Source organism: Astatotilapia calliptera, chromosome 6 (assembly GCF_964374335.1).
Source record: "Astatotilapia calliptera chromosome 6, fAstCal68.1, whole genome shotgun sequence".
Classification (NCBI taxonomy): Eukaryota; Metazoa; Chordata; class Actinopteri; order Cichliformes; family Cichlidae; genus Astatotilapia; species Astatotilapia calliptera.
The window spans coordinates 27999520-28017487 of NC_137427.1; the positions used below are offsets into that span (position 1 = coordinate 27999520).

A 17968-nucleotide genomic window follows, 5' to 3' on the forward strand; every position below is an offset into this window, starting at 1 on the left:
AATCAGATTACAGTAACTGGTCATAAGTGGCTGTCACATGAGAAAAATAAATGCAAATCATCACGTGTCCTTTTTCACTTCCGTATAAAAACAACCCTTGACCACGTATATGTATGTATACATATGTGTATATATATATATATCTAGCTATACATATATATATGGTCATGTCCTATTTATAAGAAAATTACCTTATGTGGCTTCTTCAACATTTAGTTACTTCATTGCCAGTGTAAACAGGAATCAAAGACGTTTGACAAGCCTGTATTTTTCCTTTGAGGCAGAGCTCTTGTGGTCAGTGTGCATTTTCTGTAAAGGTTGTGCAACAGTGGAGCTCTATACAAACTAATATTAGACAGCAGACCATCTACAGCTTTTAAACACAGTTTAAAAGATGTTTGATTGATAATCACTTTTGTCTCCATTGATTTTATCCTTCTATGGTTTGTTTTTTTATGTCTGTTATTTCACTTTCTTTTCATTTTTGTAATGCTGACAGTTTTTTTTCTAAAGGTTCTTTATAATTCTGACTGTGAAATGAATACACATCCTAAAACAGTGAGATCACCAGCACTGCCCTGATACAAAAGAAGTATTTTGTAACTGATTGTATTCATTTTATAACTCATTCTAGACTAGGTTTCATTCACACAGATATTTTGCAGGTGAAAACGTGTAATATCTATGCCCCCATAATCCTGTGCCCAGTGTGCCCATTTAGTAATGCATCAATAGGCCAAAAGGATAAATGCCTGCAGTGGAGGGTAAAACACATGCTGAGTTGTGTAAGTGAATTCACTACCTCTTTTGAGTTGCATTCATGTACCCTTATTGCATAAAATCATTGCAAATACTGAAGCACACAGAGTACTGTCAAACTAAGTTATAGATTAACGAATTAGGTATTGCTGCCTTTCATTAAAGCTTAGTTAAACATCAGCCTGTAGTTAATTTCCCACTAAATAATCTTCATAGTTCACATATCAAATACCACTATACAGGCCATTTGATTCCTATCAAAGGTTGCAAAAGCATTCCACAAACATTAGACACAATTTTTCTCCAGAGCAAAGCAAAGCAAAGAATCTCACAAAGATGAACATGGCTGTAAAAAAGGACACAAAACAAAATAAAGTTTAAAAGTTTATTCAAAATACATAAAACACTCACAGTCATAATCCGATGTCATATGATCAAATCTATAAAATGCATTCATTTACAAAGGCATGACAGCAATCCACATTCTTCACTTGCAGTACCTGTCTGCTTTCATTTTGCTTCGCCTGCAATAAAATAAAAAAAAAGGACATCTTATATTCAGGGTTAATCAGTGCAAATAATACGTGTATTAATTCCATGATTAGAATAACTTGAATTTAAAAACTGCTCTAAATGGTAACTACAGAGAACTGATTTGTGTAAGACTTTATATACTATAAGAGTAGATAAAGATTATGCCAACACAACAGGATAAAACCTCCGAAAATTTCACTGTGTAAAAAAACTAAATCAGAAAAGAAACAAAAATATATATACCCTTCAGTTTTTTTCTAAACCCTTGAATCCCACTTGAATTTTTCAACTGAGATTTTTTCCAAAGCAAATCTTCATTTAGAGATGTAAAACTGCTATCAGCTTTATCTTTGAAAGGGAATCACAAACAGAAGTGAAGTGCAGGAATAAAGTGGATTTTGAATGCACACATGCTGATCTTGAATGCCACCTTTTCATTGCTTTGTATTACATAGTGTGTGAACACACAGGCCTCTGCAGTACCTGAGTGCTTTCTTTTTACACAAAACACTCCTCTGGCACTTTGAATTTAATAACTTCAGGTAGAAACACTCATTTGGGAAAGAAGATCCCTTAACAGAGAGCGCTCATTAAAAGAAGCGTAAGTGGCTGACAGTAAGGATATAATACACTTATTTTCACACCTGTCGAGCAAAGCTTCGTGAAATTTTCCATCCGTCCTGGCTTTCTTTAGGACAGTGGCGTCGCCCTCATTAACCCTGAGCCTTCGATCTTGAAAACTCTGAAACTTCTTCCTGTAAGACACACACACACACACACACACACACACACACACACACACACACACACACACACACACACACACACAGAAATGTTCAATGACATCAAGGCTTCATAAGCAGCTAAAACCTTAAAAAATAATTCCAAATAATGCTCTCAAGTATTATCTAAATGTTGACAGTGGCACCTAAACAGCAAAAGGCTGAGTGGTTAAGCCTACCAGCTGCCACCAGCGACCACACATACAGTGCTCTTATTTAAATACTCAGCTGCCGGAAGCGTTGAAGTGGGTAGTTGGATTTCGCCTTTAATTAATACATGTTGCTGTGCATCTGAATAAGCTTCACCTGAATATCATAAAGTCCCTGGAAAAAAGCTTAAAATAATCCCTCATTTTAATATAAGCCACCTTAACAACATACTTAAATATCTCAGACAAAACCTTCATAAACAAGCGCGGCAGTGTGTCGGAAAACTCTCCGATATTTACTTTCTCTCCCATTCTGCCTGCATTTTGCCGTTCCCAAGGCACACTCCATCCTGAGAAGCATTTCAGATGCTAAACACTACATCAAGACACAGGCTCAAGGGCAGCCATTATCAACATGTCAGCAAGATGAGTCCATTTCCCCCGCATTCATCTAAAACAAATAATAGTGGCCAACGAAAGCCAAAGCATGCCAAGTAAAAAAACTAACAAAAACACAGCTTCAGACATATTGCCCGGAACTTAATAGGCCACAGACAGGCTGTATATAAAACACTTGAAGCATTGGAAGCGAAAATGCGCCGCTGCCTGCCTTCTCATCACGCTTTTACAGCAGACCATCAATTGTGCCTTTAAAGGCATTGGATTGATGAGGCAGATCCTTTAGGCGTGATCTTCTTCACACCCAGGCAAGTGTTTTTGCTGTTCAAATCTTGTCAGTAGAGACTGACACTTTAAGATAATTGTGAGGATAAAGAAATTACTGTTTGTTTTCTTTTATTTTCCTCCCTGGTTTTGGGGAGGCAGATGGTGCTCGGTTGAAACTGTAAAATGTCAAATTATTGCAAAATATTAAATTTAATTACTGATAGGAAGCATCAAGTGCTTGTAAGACAAATTCTATTAGCAGTATGAATTTTTTACAAAGAAAGTGTATCAAAGCAGAGTTTATGATTTACAGAAAATGGGACGGAAAAAGGTGATGATCATTTTGAAGCTGATGGTTGGTCCAGGATCGGGTTGTCTAGGCAACCCTCTGAATGTATTTACTACTCTGCCATATGGCAATCACCAGTATCCTGTGCTAAAGTTTATCTTGAGAGCTCCTAACGTCTGGTTGCTAGTGTGTTTCCACAGTAGTGACATCATCACCAAGCCGAAGGCAGTGGTTTTCTATGATCTCTGATCGTGACCTCGACACGAATCGTTTCCTGTGTGGATGCAGAGATTAACCCAACGGGCATTAAGCTTTGGCCTTTTCTAACATAACGATTTTAAATTGGGCATTTTTCAGTCTTCTAACCTCTGAAACCGAAGCATCATGTGTAGATGCAGCTCACTGTTTGGAACATCGAGAAGTTGTGACCAGCAGTGTGGTCGGGGTTCAGATGATTTACTTACGCTGAAATATTACAAATGATATGTCATATAAAAGAAGTGTTATCCCTCTTTTCCACTAGTACCTACTCGGCTCAATCTGGTTTTGGTTGTTTTCCATTACAACTGAGAGCCACCTCAATGTGTGTCAGGTCGCCGTAGCAACATGGCCAAAAGTCTTTTGATGTCATTTGTATGCGACACAAACACAACAAAACAATGAAGAACGTTGAGGCGATGGTACATCTGCTGCTCCGTCTACAGCTTTTAGTCAGACTCAAAGACACGGTGTTGGTTTTCATGCTGCTGTTTCCCTTGTTGTTGGGTTTCAAAAAGTTGCTTTCACAACAGTGATGCCACTGGCTGGCCAATCAGTGGCATGCGACTCCACTCACTTGGAAACCCAGTAAAGTAGGTACTAAAAAAGTACCTGGTACCTCTTAATGAATGCCTTTAAATGTAATGTTTTTATGATGTTGTAAACACTGGAGGTTAAACGTTGTTTTTTGAGCAGCTTATCGATGAGACCTCATACTGACTGATACCTATAGCTTTGCTATAGACACAGTATTTCCCTGTCAGATATCCCTCTTTTCCTATCATTTTAACCATCTTGCAACGCCTCACATAAGCACATCAGCTTATCTGTGTTTCACTGCTTGCTACAAGCCTTTTTTTTTTTTTTTTAAGTAGTGGGCCGTGGTACATGCAGCCGCTTTTTCTGGTTATGGACGTCAATAAATTACAACGTCCTCTTTTTCACAGGCCTATTTTGAAAGAGAACAGAAACGTCTAGTTAAACTTCACATTAAAGGAGAACAAAAGCATCTACTGAACTTAGCAAAGAATAACAGGTAATTATAACATTTACTTATTCTAACTTACGATAACCTTTCTAACGGAGAAGATTCCAAAGAAAATATAAGAGAACTTAACATTTTTCCTTCATTAGTCTTTGTTTGGGCTGCTTACACATTTCATAAGCACCGCTTATAAACAGCAGAGGTTACGTACACATAATTGATCTCGCAGGACTTCACGTTGCCCCTGTCCTCATCTGCAATGTCATCTTTACGCTTGACCTCTCGTTCTGCACAAGTTCGGATCTGTTCTTTGTCCAGTGGGAAAAAAACAAAAAACAAAGAGAAAGAAGAAAGAAAGAGGGAGAGAGAAAGAGAGGAGCAGGAGGGAAGTGGTGCGTTACATATCAATACCTTGAACTCCATGAAGTGAGGTCACAACATTTCCCCCTTCCCACTTAACAGTCAGACCCCTACAGAGATTGCATGCTTAAAATCAAAGGATTAACGTGCAACCTTGTGGAAGAACACTATTTACACATCACCTTCACCATCTCGCCATCCCCTGCTGTCTTGCTCTTGGCCACAATGTCCCCGTTGTCACTGTAGGAAATGAAACAGCTATTTGCTGCCAGGAAAGCGATTTTACCCTGAAGCAGAACAAAAAGAAAACACAGGAGATGGGGAGAGGGGTGGGGTCGGGTAGATTAGATAGAATTGCAGTGGGATTGGTTGTTGTGACAGGCATGAAAGGTTGCCCAATATTTGATGTAAAAGAGTTTCAAGGTTGTGCTGGGCAGCTTGTTTATAGTTTCAACAAAGCATGAAGGCAAGCAGCACGCTGCAGTGATAAGGTAGATGCTTTCTGCATAATGAGCTAGTTGCTCATAACTTCAGGTAAATGCCATCTCCCATGGGCTTAATGTCAGTCGAGAGGCGTGTTGTATGAATCAGGGCTCTTTGGGGCTGGTTAAACCAAAACAAAACAAAGAAACTAAAACATAAGCGATCCTTTTACACGATGTGACACAACCACAAAATATGCATGTTGTGTTTCAAATACAAATATTTACAAATTTCAAGAATATAAAGTTCTTATTAAAACATTTATCATTCTTCTGCAAGTTTGAAGGTATCCAAAACATATGAAAAAAAGAGAAAACCCAAGTAAATATATTCAAATGTCTTATCAGACCACTAATTGTTTAGTCAATTATCTTACTTGTGTCGGTGCGATCAGTAGAGCAACTTAGTGTTCACAGCATTATCTGATGCTTTAATTTTTATCTTTATTTAGCCTGTTATCTTTGTTTAGATTTCTATCTTCACATGCACATGTTCTCTGCACTTCACTGCACAGTGGTGCTGCTGCTAGCGGGCTAGTAAATGCACTGATTAAATTTGTGCGACTGCCAAATCATCTCTTCAGAGTATAAAGTCAGACAGTAAAGGGACTAAAAGGCTGCACACCAATTAAAAGTAAGACGCCAGGGTCCCTCCAGTGTTTGTTGGCAGCCACTTTGATAATGAAGGCAATTAGAAACTATGACATAATCATTATTTTTCTTATTTTAATCCAGTGCCTTTAGCAGTTAAATCTGGCTGGTGTACTCTATCGAGAAGGGTTCGATAAACCCAGTGCAACCATTTACTAGATTTAGTGGAGTGATAGCTTCATTAGCAGAGAATAAAGTATCTAAGGTTTTCTATTCTATGTTTCGGCAGCCTGGCCATCCATATCTATGTGAACCTCGTTCCTCTGAAAACACTGTCCCTTTTATTAAAAAGAGTCTCTTCTAACACGGCAATGAAAAAATAGGAAGTCGGAGAGCATTCAGCCACAAAAGGCAAACAATTGTACAAGTGAAATTGCTTGACGACAACTTGCTAGGGACATTTATTGTATTATATAGCGACGGGTTGGTTTTCGGTTGGATCATCACAAGCTTCCAGGTGGATGTAAATGATACACAAAGGAAGAGGAGGGGTAGTGTGGGTGCTGCACCTGCTTGTTTTGGCCTATTATGCTGATGCTGTAGTGTGAGATCAAGCAACTCTAATTTTCAAAATAAATGTCAGATGTTCAGTCGCGACTTGCAATAATACAAACTGGGTAACTGTGCCAACAGCAAAAACAAAAAGAAAACTAAACAAAAACAAACAAAGGCCGTATCAACTTACTGCTAATGCAATGTGAACGTTCCTGGCAGCTGCAGCATTTAATTGGTGGGTTGAGTTATATTTTGACATAATCACAGAAAATTCAGTAGGTTTCAGGATTTATCACTGTATGGCTGTAGTATTCAGCATGTTTTATATAAGTACAAGATAAAAAAACAATGAGCAGAAGCCACAGCGAGCTGCATTCAGCACGCTGCACACCTCTTCATGAGGTAACAAACTTCTTTCACAGCCCTGCTGCTGGCAGACTCAAATATGCGCAGCATGAGTCTGCCAGAATAACTGAAATTGACATTAATAATAAAATCAATAGTTTTGTGACCTGTGGGATTAAGCCACATTTTCTGTCACCACCAGAAACTACTCAAGCTACCAATCTGGAATCTTGAAAAGATGCGTTTGTTTTCTGCAAAAAAACTCACTGGACTAGAAAGAAACTCAAACAGCAGCTCTGCATGTCATTATTGAACTGGTGGCATACATCGATTAGAAGATTTACTCACATCCTGGAAGACTGGTTCCCATTGTTCCCTGGAGCCAATGGCATCAGAGCGCCCCATCACCACACCCTCAGAGCTGATGCCGAGGTACTTTCCATATCCAGACTTCAAGGCTATCCTGCGACAGCAAAAAAGAAAAAAACCCTAAACAGATTTGTAAAAAAGGCTAATCTAATATTCAAAACACGTTCGCCACAGAATATGTGTTTCTCTGTGAAAAGAATAGTTCAATAACATTAGTGTATGAATCTGAGATCTATCACTGAAACTAATGCATAAGAAATAGCTCTGTAACAGGCAGCGTATCTTCAAGGATTGATCGCCCATGGGCTGGTAAATTACTTGTGTACATCTTGACAATAGAAACAGATCCTTAATATAAAATGCAGAAATGGGGTAATAAATCTGCTGGTGAGAAGATGAAAAAACAATGTGCAGTTTATCTTTGTATACTCACCGTGTGTCTGAGAGCTTGATGGCAGTAAACTGTTCGGGAGGATCTGGTCCTTCATCATCTGAAACACAAAGCAACATTTGCCTTTTAAAGATTTTACAGGTGTCAGTGGCCCTCTTCAGATTGTTTAAGTGTTATATTATTGCTCTCATTATAATCTTGGCTTTTTTCCATTTTTTGAACCCTATACATAGTTTGTCCTAATTCAATATTTAGAGTTTGAACCTTTGAATCTTTGAACCCGCTTCGTATTTTACTTATGTATGTTTTTCATAAATGATGCAGACCCTCTGGTTATGTAGTGCTGTGCTGATCTGGGTGCCTGAGATGAGGCTACTTTCTGACATTTACAATCAGTCAGAGCTTTGAGGAATTCACAGTCCATCATTCAGGTCAACGCCGAGCAGACTCTGAGATGTTAAAGAATGCATTAATGAATAACAGACACTGATTATGTTTGGAATATGTCTGACTGTGACCCAGTGGGGTGGCTAAAAGAACATCCGCATGTTTCCGCTGACCTGTAGGTGACTGAACATTTCTAAAAGGCTGTAACATCCACAGTGTGGCATCAGTGTAGAAATCTCAGTAAAGACGATGAAATCTTTCATCTCCCTCTCGGTGCTCTAGCTTGTGCCCTCTTTTATCTACTGGAAATTGGTGTTTGCGCATGCAGAGGATGAGGACCCACTAAGGGAATTGGGATGTTTCAATCTTCCAGCCATTTTCACAGGTTCTCAATAAATGTGGTCTGAATTAATTGTTAGTAGGGTCTCTGTTCTGGGAGGACTGTGTCAATGAAAAGCGCTTCCTCAGAAGTGCCTGAAGGCAGAAATGGGTGAAAACTCAGAGTTGGCTCTACCCTCCTCCTCAAGTCAACCCCTGTTCAGCCTTTTCAGTCTGGTGTCTGGATTTACTGCGTAAGTAATTACTGCTTTGTGGACTGAAGGCGAATCCAGGAGCCTACGGTAAACCTCACCCCAGATTAGGTTTTTGCTTCTCAAGTTTGCACGAGCATGGAATAAGTAAAAAGCTGCAGACTTTACATCTTCATTTAAAACGACAAAATGAAAAGCAGAACCACTTATATCCTACTGTACACAGTGACCCCCCCTCCGTATAATCCTGCTCTTCAATTATCCTTGCCCATAATCAACATCATGTAGATAAGTATACACATAAAATAGTCTGAAAGTGTTGCAAACAAGAAAATGTTCTGTTTATAAAATTACAGACAATTGAGAAAAAAAAAATCCTCGAGTTAATTATTGTGATTACTATTATGACTGTCAAAGAAAAGCATCCTGAGCTGATACGGAGCTCTTTTGGACTACTGCAGCACTACTGATATATTATGAAACAACAAGCCTAAAAATAACTACAGGGAGTGCAGAATTATTAGGCAAGTTGTATTTTTGAGGAATAATTGTATTATTGAACAACATCCATGTTCTCAATGAACCCAAAAAACTCATTAATATCAAAGCTGAATGTTTTTGGAAGTAGTTTGTTTTTAGTTTTAGCTATTTTAGGGGGATATCTGTGTGTGCAGGTGACTATTACTGTGCATAATTATTAGGCAACTTAACAAAAAACAAATAAATACCCATTTCAATTATTTATTTTCACCAGTGAAACCAATATAACATCTCTACATTCACAAATATACATTTCTGACATTCAAAAACAAAACAAAAACAAATCAGCGACCAATATAGCCACCTTTCTTTGCAAGGACACTCAAAAGCCTGCCATCCATGGATTCTGTCAGTGTTTTGATCTGTTCACCATCAACATTGCGTGCAGCAGCAACCACAGCCTCCCAGACACTGTTCAGAGAGGTGTACTGTTTTCCCTCCTTGTAAATCTCACATTTGATGATGGACCACAGGTTCTCAATGGGGTTCAGATCAGGTGAACAAGGAGGCCATGTCATTAGTTTTTCTTCTTTTATACCCTTTCTTGCCAGCCACGCCGTGGAGTACTTGGACGCGTGTGATGGAGCATTGTCCTGCATGAAAATCATGTTTTTCTTGAAGGATGCAGACTTCTTCCTGTACCACTGCTTGAAGAAGGTGTCTTCCAGAAACTGGCAGTAGGACTGGGAGTTGAGCTTGACTCCATCCTCAACCCGAAAAGGCCCCACAAGCTCATCTTTGATGATACCAGCCCAAACCAGTACTCCACCTCCACCTTGCTGGCGTCTGAGTCGGACTGGAGCTCTCTGCCCTTTACCAATCCAGCCACGGGCCCATCCATCTGGCCCATCAAGACTCACTCTCATTTCATCAGTCCATAAAACCTTAGAAAAACCAGTCTTGAGATATTTCTTGGCCCAGTCTTGACGTTTCAGCTTGTGTGTCTTGTTCAGTGGCGGTCGTCTTTCAGCCTTTCTTACCTTGGCCATGTCTCTGAGTATTGCACACCTTGTGCTTTTGGGCACTCCAGTGATGTTGCAGCTCTGAAATATGGCCAAACTGGTGGAAAGTGGCATCTTGGCAGCTGCACGCTTGACTTTTCTCAGTTCATGGGCAGTTATTTGGCGCCTTGGTTTTTCCACACGCTTCTTGCGACCCTGTTGACTATTTTGAATGAAACGCTTGATTGTTCGATGATCACGCTTCAAAGCTTTGCAATTTTGAGACTGCTGCATCCCTCTGCAAGATATCTCACTATTTTTGACTTTTCTGAGCCTGTAAAGTCCTTCTTTTGACCCATTTTGCCAAAGGAAAGGACGTTGCCTAATAATTATGCACACCTGATATAGGGTGTTGATGTCATTAGACCACACCCCTTCTCATTACAGCGATGCACATCACCTAATATGCTTAATTGGTAGTAGGCTTTCGAGCCTATACAGCTTGGAGTAAGACAACATGCATGAAGAGGATGAAGTGGACAAAATACTCATTTACCTAATAATTCTGCACTCCCTGTATGCGCTTTCTTTCTGACACAGAACAATATGATCACTGTTTAATCTGTTAGTACAGAAGTTCCCAAAGTGTGGGGCCCGCCCCCTAGGGGGGCCGCAGAGCCATTGCAGGGGGGGTGCAGTATGAAGAAAAAAAAAAAAAAAAAAAAGAACGCTTGGACACTGCTAGCATAATGGACAGTTTTTTTGACGGGGCTTCCTTCCACACAAACGCAAAGCAGGAGATGAAGCATCGCCAAATATGTTTCCAAACCAACTTCCTTCCAAACCAAAGACCAGAAAATATGGTGAAGCATATCTTCCCTTTGGCTTCACCTGCACAAGTGCCGAGGTAGATCTCCGCGACAGAAGTGGTTTTCCCTGCATCGAAAGCAGCGCTGGGCTGTTCAAATCACAGACAAACAGTATCATTCTTGATTTTTAGTTCACAAGCACTTGTTGTAATGACTAACTACTCCTGACATTTTGGGGATGTTAGCTCTTTATACAGTAAAGTTACAGTGGGATACAAATAATATCAGGCTGATCCTGCCACGATTTGTTCCCTCGGTTCAAATCACGGACAAACAGTATCCCACAGTTATTTTTTTAAACCCATTTTGCACAGAGAGGCATTTTTTGAAAAAATTTATTGATAGCAATGTTGAATATTATTACACAGGAAAAAAACAACTACACGTAAAATAATTACACCGTGATGCCTCTGCCTTTGTAAATAGAGGGACAGTAACTGCGAGTATTTTGTCTCTATCTGCCATTCTGCAATTCATGTCATGTAAACAATAATGTGGAGCACAGCGTGATGTGAAAAAAGGAACATACCTTTGACGTTGCGAGAGGAACTCCGTATTCCTCGTCCACACGTAAACGCAAAACAGGAGTTTTAAAAAAATCTCAGTTTTCGGTGATTCAAAACGCCGTTTCCGTGTGGACGAAAGGTCAGAACGCACAGAAACAGCTGCGTTTTCAAAAATACCCGTGTAGGTGTGCACGTAGCGTAAAAGAGTTAGTAGTTTATTTTATTACTACCTGTAGTTTATTGCAGTTTACTTGTATTTGCTTAATTGTTTACTAAATGTTTGAGAATTGAGACATTTTTCTTGTAAAACAAAGGGGGCCTAGCAAAAAAAAGGTTGGGAACCACTGTGTTAGTAGATGTACAATTATCATCCGATCATATAAGACCTCAGAGAGAGGGCGATGCAAATTTTTGTGTTAGGAGTAGGGCTGGACGATATGAGGAAAATCTAATATCACGACATTTTTTGGCTATATCACAATGGTTGATCTGATATCCTCGTGTTGGTGTTGTTCCCAGATCATCATACTAAATGTTGTTCCAGGATCAACGTTGCAAGTGACCAATCAGAATATTGTGACGTCATACTTTTGCAACTTCGGGAAAAAGCGGCGTAAAACAAAAAACTGTTCTAAAGCTGCGTGAAACCGCCTCTGTCCGCCGATCAACGGACCATGACCCTAACCCTAACCCTAACCCTTTAATAAACAGTAAGCAGAATTGATATTGTCCTTGCAACATTGGAATTTCATAAATGCACGAATGGCTTGGCGCGCAAAAGAATAACGTCACAACAATGTGATTGGTCACTTGCAATGTTGAACCTGGAACAACACCAACATGAGGATATCAGATCATCCATATCACAATACACGGTATACAAATGTTATTTTCAACCATATAGTGCCATAGAATTTAGAAGACAAAATAAACTGAGACTGAATGACTACAGACCTGTCGCCTTGACGTCTGTGGTCATGAACTCCTTCGAACGACTGGTGTTAGCCCATCTGAAAAACATTACAGGCCACCAGCTGGACCCTCTGCAGTTTGCCTACCGGGCAAACGGGTCGGTGGATGATGCAGTAAACATGGGGCTGCATTACATCCTGGAACACCTCAACCGCCCGGGAACTTATGCCAGGGTCCTGTTTGTGGACTTTAGTTCGGCTTTTAACACCATTGTGCCTGAACTTCTCCCCTCCAAACTCTCCCAGCTCAGCGTGTCACCAGCTACCTGTCAGTGGATCACCAGCTTCCTGACAGATAGAAAGCAACAAGTGAGGCTGGGGGAGATCACCTCTGAAACTCAGTCCCTCAGTATTGGTGCCCATCAAGGATGTGTCCTCTCACCACTGCTGTTCTCCCTCTACACTAACGACTGCACCTCCAAGAACTCGGCTGTTAAACTCCTAAAGTTTGCAGATGACACCACTGTCATTGGCCTCATTCAGGATGGTGATGAGTCTGCATACTGGCAGGAAGTTGAGCAGCTGGCACTCTGGTGCAGTCAGCACAATCTGGAGCTGAACACTCTTAAAACTGTAGAGATGACAGTGGACTTCAGGAGACATCCCTCAACTCTGCTCCCCCTCACCATATCAGACAGCCCTGTGTCGACTGTGAAGACCTTCAAGTTCCTGGGTACCACCATCTCCCAGGACCTGAAGTGGGAGACCAACATCAACTCCATCCTCAAAAAGACCCAGCAGAGGATGTACTTCCTGAGACAACTGGGGAAGTACAGTCTTCCACAGGAGCTGCTGATCCAGTTCTACACTGAGGTCATTGAGTCTGTCCTGTGCTCCTCCATCACAGTCTGGTATGGTGCAGCCACTAAACAGGACAGGAACAGACTGCAGCAGACTGTACGGGCAGCAGAAAGGATCATCGGCGCCCCCTTGTCCTCCATCCAGGATCTGTACCTCTCAAGAACCAGGAAACGGGCAGGGAAAATCATCGCAGACCCCTCACACCCTGGTCACAGACTTTTTGATCTGCTGCCCTCTGGCAGACGGTACAGAAGCCTGCAGACCAGGACCACCCGACACAGGAACAGTTTCTTTCCCCTTGCCATCTCCCTCCTAAACAGTTGACCTGTCACACTGCTCCCACTGCCAGACTGCAACTGCACCTTATGTACATTCTGTAGTATTCATTCCATTTCTGATTCTGAAAACAAATGAAATTAAGAATGTGCTCCTTCATGCTTCTAACATATAAAATTTTACAATAAACCTCAAATTACAGAAACAAAAGCGTAAACAGTGACTATAAAAACAACTGACGAGGAATAGTCACAGGTATCACAGCTGATTTATTTAACATTTTCTTTGATGTGTGGGGAGACGTGGACATGCCAAGATTAAACAGTCTCATTTTGCAGTGGAAGACTTTTCAGCTGGTGGAATAAATTCATGGTACTGCTACCTTTTGCAGCAATAGTTTTATGGCATGCTTTGTTAATGACTGCATTCTGTCTGTGGTGGGGATGGATTTGTGGCATAATTTGCATAGTTCTGTTTTCTGGTCCATGTGAGACACTTCATAACCAAACCATGTCCATGAACAGAGGTAGCCCCTTGTTTAGAAATAAGGTCCTCGATTTGTTTTGACTGGTCCTTCTGTTTGGAGCTACCTGGTTCTGCTTCATCCCCAGTAGCCATGCTGGTATTCTCTGTGCCTGCATCCATGTAGTGACCATCCAAACGATGAAAAAAATATCGCTGTATACAGTGTATTTTGCCACACCACGAAACAAATGATAGATATAATATGAAACGTGTTTCATATTATGTTTTAATTACGTCATCAGTTATATTTCGTCATATCGCACAGCCCTAGTTAGGGGTGATGACAGCTCAACTCCACCACGAACATGCAAAGTCAGGAGGTCATATACCATAAATTCAGCGACAGGCTCAGGCTCCCAGTGCAAAGTTCTACTTTAATGACCACATCTGAGGTGCAAATGACCTGAGCTGAGGGGCCTGCCATCACATGTAATCACCTCAAACTCAACTCACCACATTCCGCTTTGTTTGTCCCTTTCCCCAAAGTAAGGAAGGCAAAGGGAATGGACAAAACTTGAATAGGGTGAAACTTCTGGTTCGGACTTCGTACAGTCCCATAAAAAACAAAACAAGACCCAAAACAAAATAAAAAAATAGACACCAGTGAAACCTAAATCACAGTTCCTAGGAGCTGATCTTACAGTTAAATCTACAATAGATCACTTTTTTTCCTTTAGTGACTCAACAGGAACTGTTGTGCCACATCACATAACTTTCCTGTTTTACTCCTAATATAAAAACAACACTGAACACAGCAGGCAGAGTGATGAACACAAAATAAATAACTATGAGCACAAACTAGAAGAATCATGTCATTAAAAATTAAATCCTAGATTCACACACTCCTTTTTATAAAAAGAGGAGAATGGAAAGGAGTATCCATGTACATATTCTTTTGTTTATATTAGCATTACCTTAGTGGATCATACTTGATCTACTTGCTAACCTTTCGGTTGTATTAGTTGGCATGCGTTTGGACTGCCAATCATTAGCAACATGGCTAACTGTAATAATAAGCTGCTGTACAGGATTACAAAAGCCTAAGAATATGCTTTTAAACAATGATAATAACATTTCAATAGCATGCTATGGTCATATGAAAACACAAAGCTGGATAACAGTAGGTAGATGTTGTTGCTTACTGACTGAGAAGAAATAATTCCAGCTTGCTGCTTATTTTAAACCACATTAAATTCCAAACCCTCATCCATAATTGCTTAGTACAGGCAGCCTACTGCTAGCCTAGCGCTATCCACTAAGGACTTCCAAGTTTCTTTGCACAATCTGAGTTCAGATTTCATGATAATGTCTGATGTCGCTTAAAACAAACAAATAATAAAAAAAAAAATCTTGAATGAAATTTAGCTCTATGCTGTATAGATACAGCACAGGACACAGACTTCAAATAGTTTTACACTATTTATCAGCTAATAACTTCGACTGTCTCTAGAATAAGCCATGAGCTGCAGAAATAGCTGAACCTTTGAAAAAAACAGAGTTAAATTTTGATGTAACCCCAGTCTCTCCTCTTACCTCTGTGTGGTGAACCAAGTGTGAAGAGACCGGTATCCAGGGCATGGATGTATGACTTGTTCTGCATCTCTATGGCAACTGTTCCTGTAATTTCTCCAAAGCTGCTTACAGACCACCAGCCACCTAGTGAGAAAAAAAGGTCCATGTCAGAGCTTAAATAATGCACGGCACTACTGTGAATTTAAGAGACATTAACAGTAGGGAAGAATATATTCCTTCAGTCATGAATGTATCAAGAATGTTGATGTTTGAATGAGTTTGAACAGACCCCTCTAATTTATTCGTTTTTATATCTGAAAGATCTTAGCTGTTTGTATGCTCAAAGAACACTTACTGCTTAATGGACAAAATACTAATGTAAAATACAGAAGATATACATACCAACAATATCAAGCCTTTCCTCTTCATCTGTGGCTTTTCTTTTCTTATCTTTGTTTTTCTTCTTTTTCCTGTGACATTAATATCAAGATGGAAAAGATCAGCTTCTTAATGAGCACTAGTTAATAGACAAATTAATGTGGGTATATTTTACCCTGCTTGCTAGCTACAAAGTTATATATATATATATATATATATATATATATATATTCCTATGTAAAGAAAATGTTTGTGTCAAGTAAATAGGCAGACTGCTTTAATTTAGTATTTTATTACTTTTTTCACACAAAAAAAATCAAAAATGTCTTAAATTGTACAGTAGCTAAATTTAATTATAAAATAGACCTTGCAATATCCAAGCATTTTCCTTGAAATGCAACTTCCACTCTCTTGGAATAATACCAAATAATATATACTAAATACTAAGCAACACCAAATGAATATTATCATTTATTACTTAATATGGATAAAGGGTTTCAGGACTTCTGTTTCTCCATAAAAGTATTCAGCTCCAGTGAATTTTAACCCAAACTATAGCTTGGAGCTTTCATTTTATGAAGTTATTTATGTTCCTTATAATAAATATGATTTTTTTGCAAACCACATGCTGCATAATGTGGGTTTTTTTTTTCTTTGTAGTTCTTTCTCTCTCACTTACACTTTCTTTAACATTGCTAACAGATTAGTTTATGTTACTCCAGTTAACTTATGCTTTAGGTAAAGCCTTCAGGTTGGTGGTTTAACATCACGCTTTATCTTTAAATCTTTCTGTTTATTTTGACTGGTAATTATTTCACTTGCAAAGCCCTTTTTTCAAAAACGTTCCTGTCCAACCTTAAAGACTGTAGATATGTTGGTTAACTACGGGCTAAGAGGTAAGTTTCTTCTTTGTAGCATTACTGTTAGCCTAGCCTAGCGTATTAATTAAAGCTAGCAGAGAAAAGAGCACATAATAAGCCCCGAAAAGTAGTTGAGGTGGCATCGGGTAATGCCACAAAGCAAAAATAGCCCTTACCCTTTATTATGACCTTTTAAAACCAGTTTGGTAGATTTTACGTGTGCGTATTCCGCCATGTCTTTAGCTAATGTTAACAGGTAACACAACAAACAAACGCCGTTTCCCGTTCAGAAAAGTACGGTGGCTGCGAAGTAACATTCTGAACCTGACCGTTCAGCTCACATTTCATTCATTTGTAAATCCAAATGAATGAAACATTGCTACCTGCTACTGTAGTAAATAAATACAACTAATCAAAAGTACACGAATACTAATCATAGAAAAACAAATAAAGTTAAGTACTCTATAGAACAAGGTAGAGTGTCGTCAGAATATAATGTGCAATTAGTACAGCAAATAGCATACTGTTGTAATGGTATGACATTCAAAATTTTTGAATGTTAGTATATAAAATTACATTATTTCACATGAAATATTTTTTTTATTCTGTGCTACATTTGCAAATATACAAATTAGTACAGAAGCATTTTGACAGATAATCACAGTTCAGTAATCAGTCAGAGTAAACTACTTTAGAAACATCATAAAATAACATAATCAAATCTCTCCCAGACTCAAACCACACTAAATAAACTTTGCTCTTTGTCCTTTATTAGGTCATAAATATTTTTTATATGCCATATAATTTTATATACAGTCAGGATCTGAAAAAGTGGCATTTATCTCTTTTTTTTAAAACAAACAAACAAACAAACAAACAAACAAACAAACAAACAAACACACACACACACACACACACACACACACACACACACACACACACACACACACACACAAAATGTAAAATGGTCTCTGAGTCAAACCCATAAGACCCTTCTCACAAATTCCTAAAAAGACACCAATCAGGGTAGGTGAAGGAGGCGTGGTTGACTGGGTTAGTGCTGCTGACCTCTGGCAGATGTCCTTATGTAACCGTGTATGCTAATGATGCCTCATTAGCAGGAATGACCATGACAGGAAGTAATAAATCATTTGTGGATACTGTCAAGAATTAATGCAATAAAACTCTGCTAGTAAGAACTCGGTAAAAAAAAAAAAAAAAGAGGAAATAACTACACGCAACTTCTGCAACCATCTTAACTCGCACAAAACTTGTTGACTGATGCAATAGTGAGATGGCTGTAATGCCTCAGTGAAACTCCTTGTGTTGCTGTGCTTGAGGAAAAGTTGATTTTGAG

General features: G+C 39.3%; 1 protein-coding gene across 1 annotated transcript; it reads right to left on the bottom strand.

Moving 5' to 3' along the window:
- Positions 1-1130: 1130 nt before the first annotated feature.
- frg1 (FSHD region gene 1) lies at positions 1131-16939 on the bottom strand. The gene is made up of 9 exons (XM_026171457.2): positions 16788-16939; positions 15776-15843; positions 15395-15517; positions 7558-7615; positions 7104-7218; positions 4965-5069; positions 4634-4725; positions 1938-2048; positions 1131-1283 (listed from the first exon to the last, which is right to left on the bottom strand). The coding sequence occupies exons 1-9, from the start codon at positions 16844-16846 to the stop codon at positions 1247-1249; spliced, it is 768 nt and encodes a 255-aa protein (XP_026027242.1). The 5' UTR covers positions 16847-16939; the 3' UTR covers positions 1131-1246.
- Positions 16940-17968: the final 1029 nt, after the last annotated feature.

Coding starts and splice junctions, on each gene's coding strand:
- frg1 (XM_026171457.2), bottom strand. CDS start 16,846: ATGGCGGAATACGCACACGTAAAATCTACCAAACTGGTTTTAAAAGGT. Junction 7,219..7,557: donor ATCAAGCTCTCAGACACACG/GTGAGTATACAA, acceptor TTGCTGTCGCAG/GATAGCCTTGAAGTCTGGAT. Junction 5,070..7,103: donor GGGAACCAGTCTTCCAGGAT/GTGAGTAAATCT, acceptor GTTCTGCTTCAG/GGTAAAATCGCTTTCCTGGC.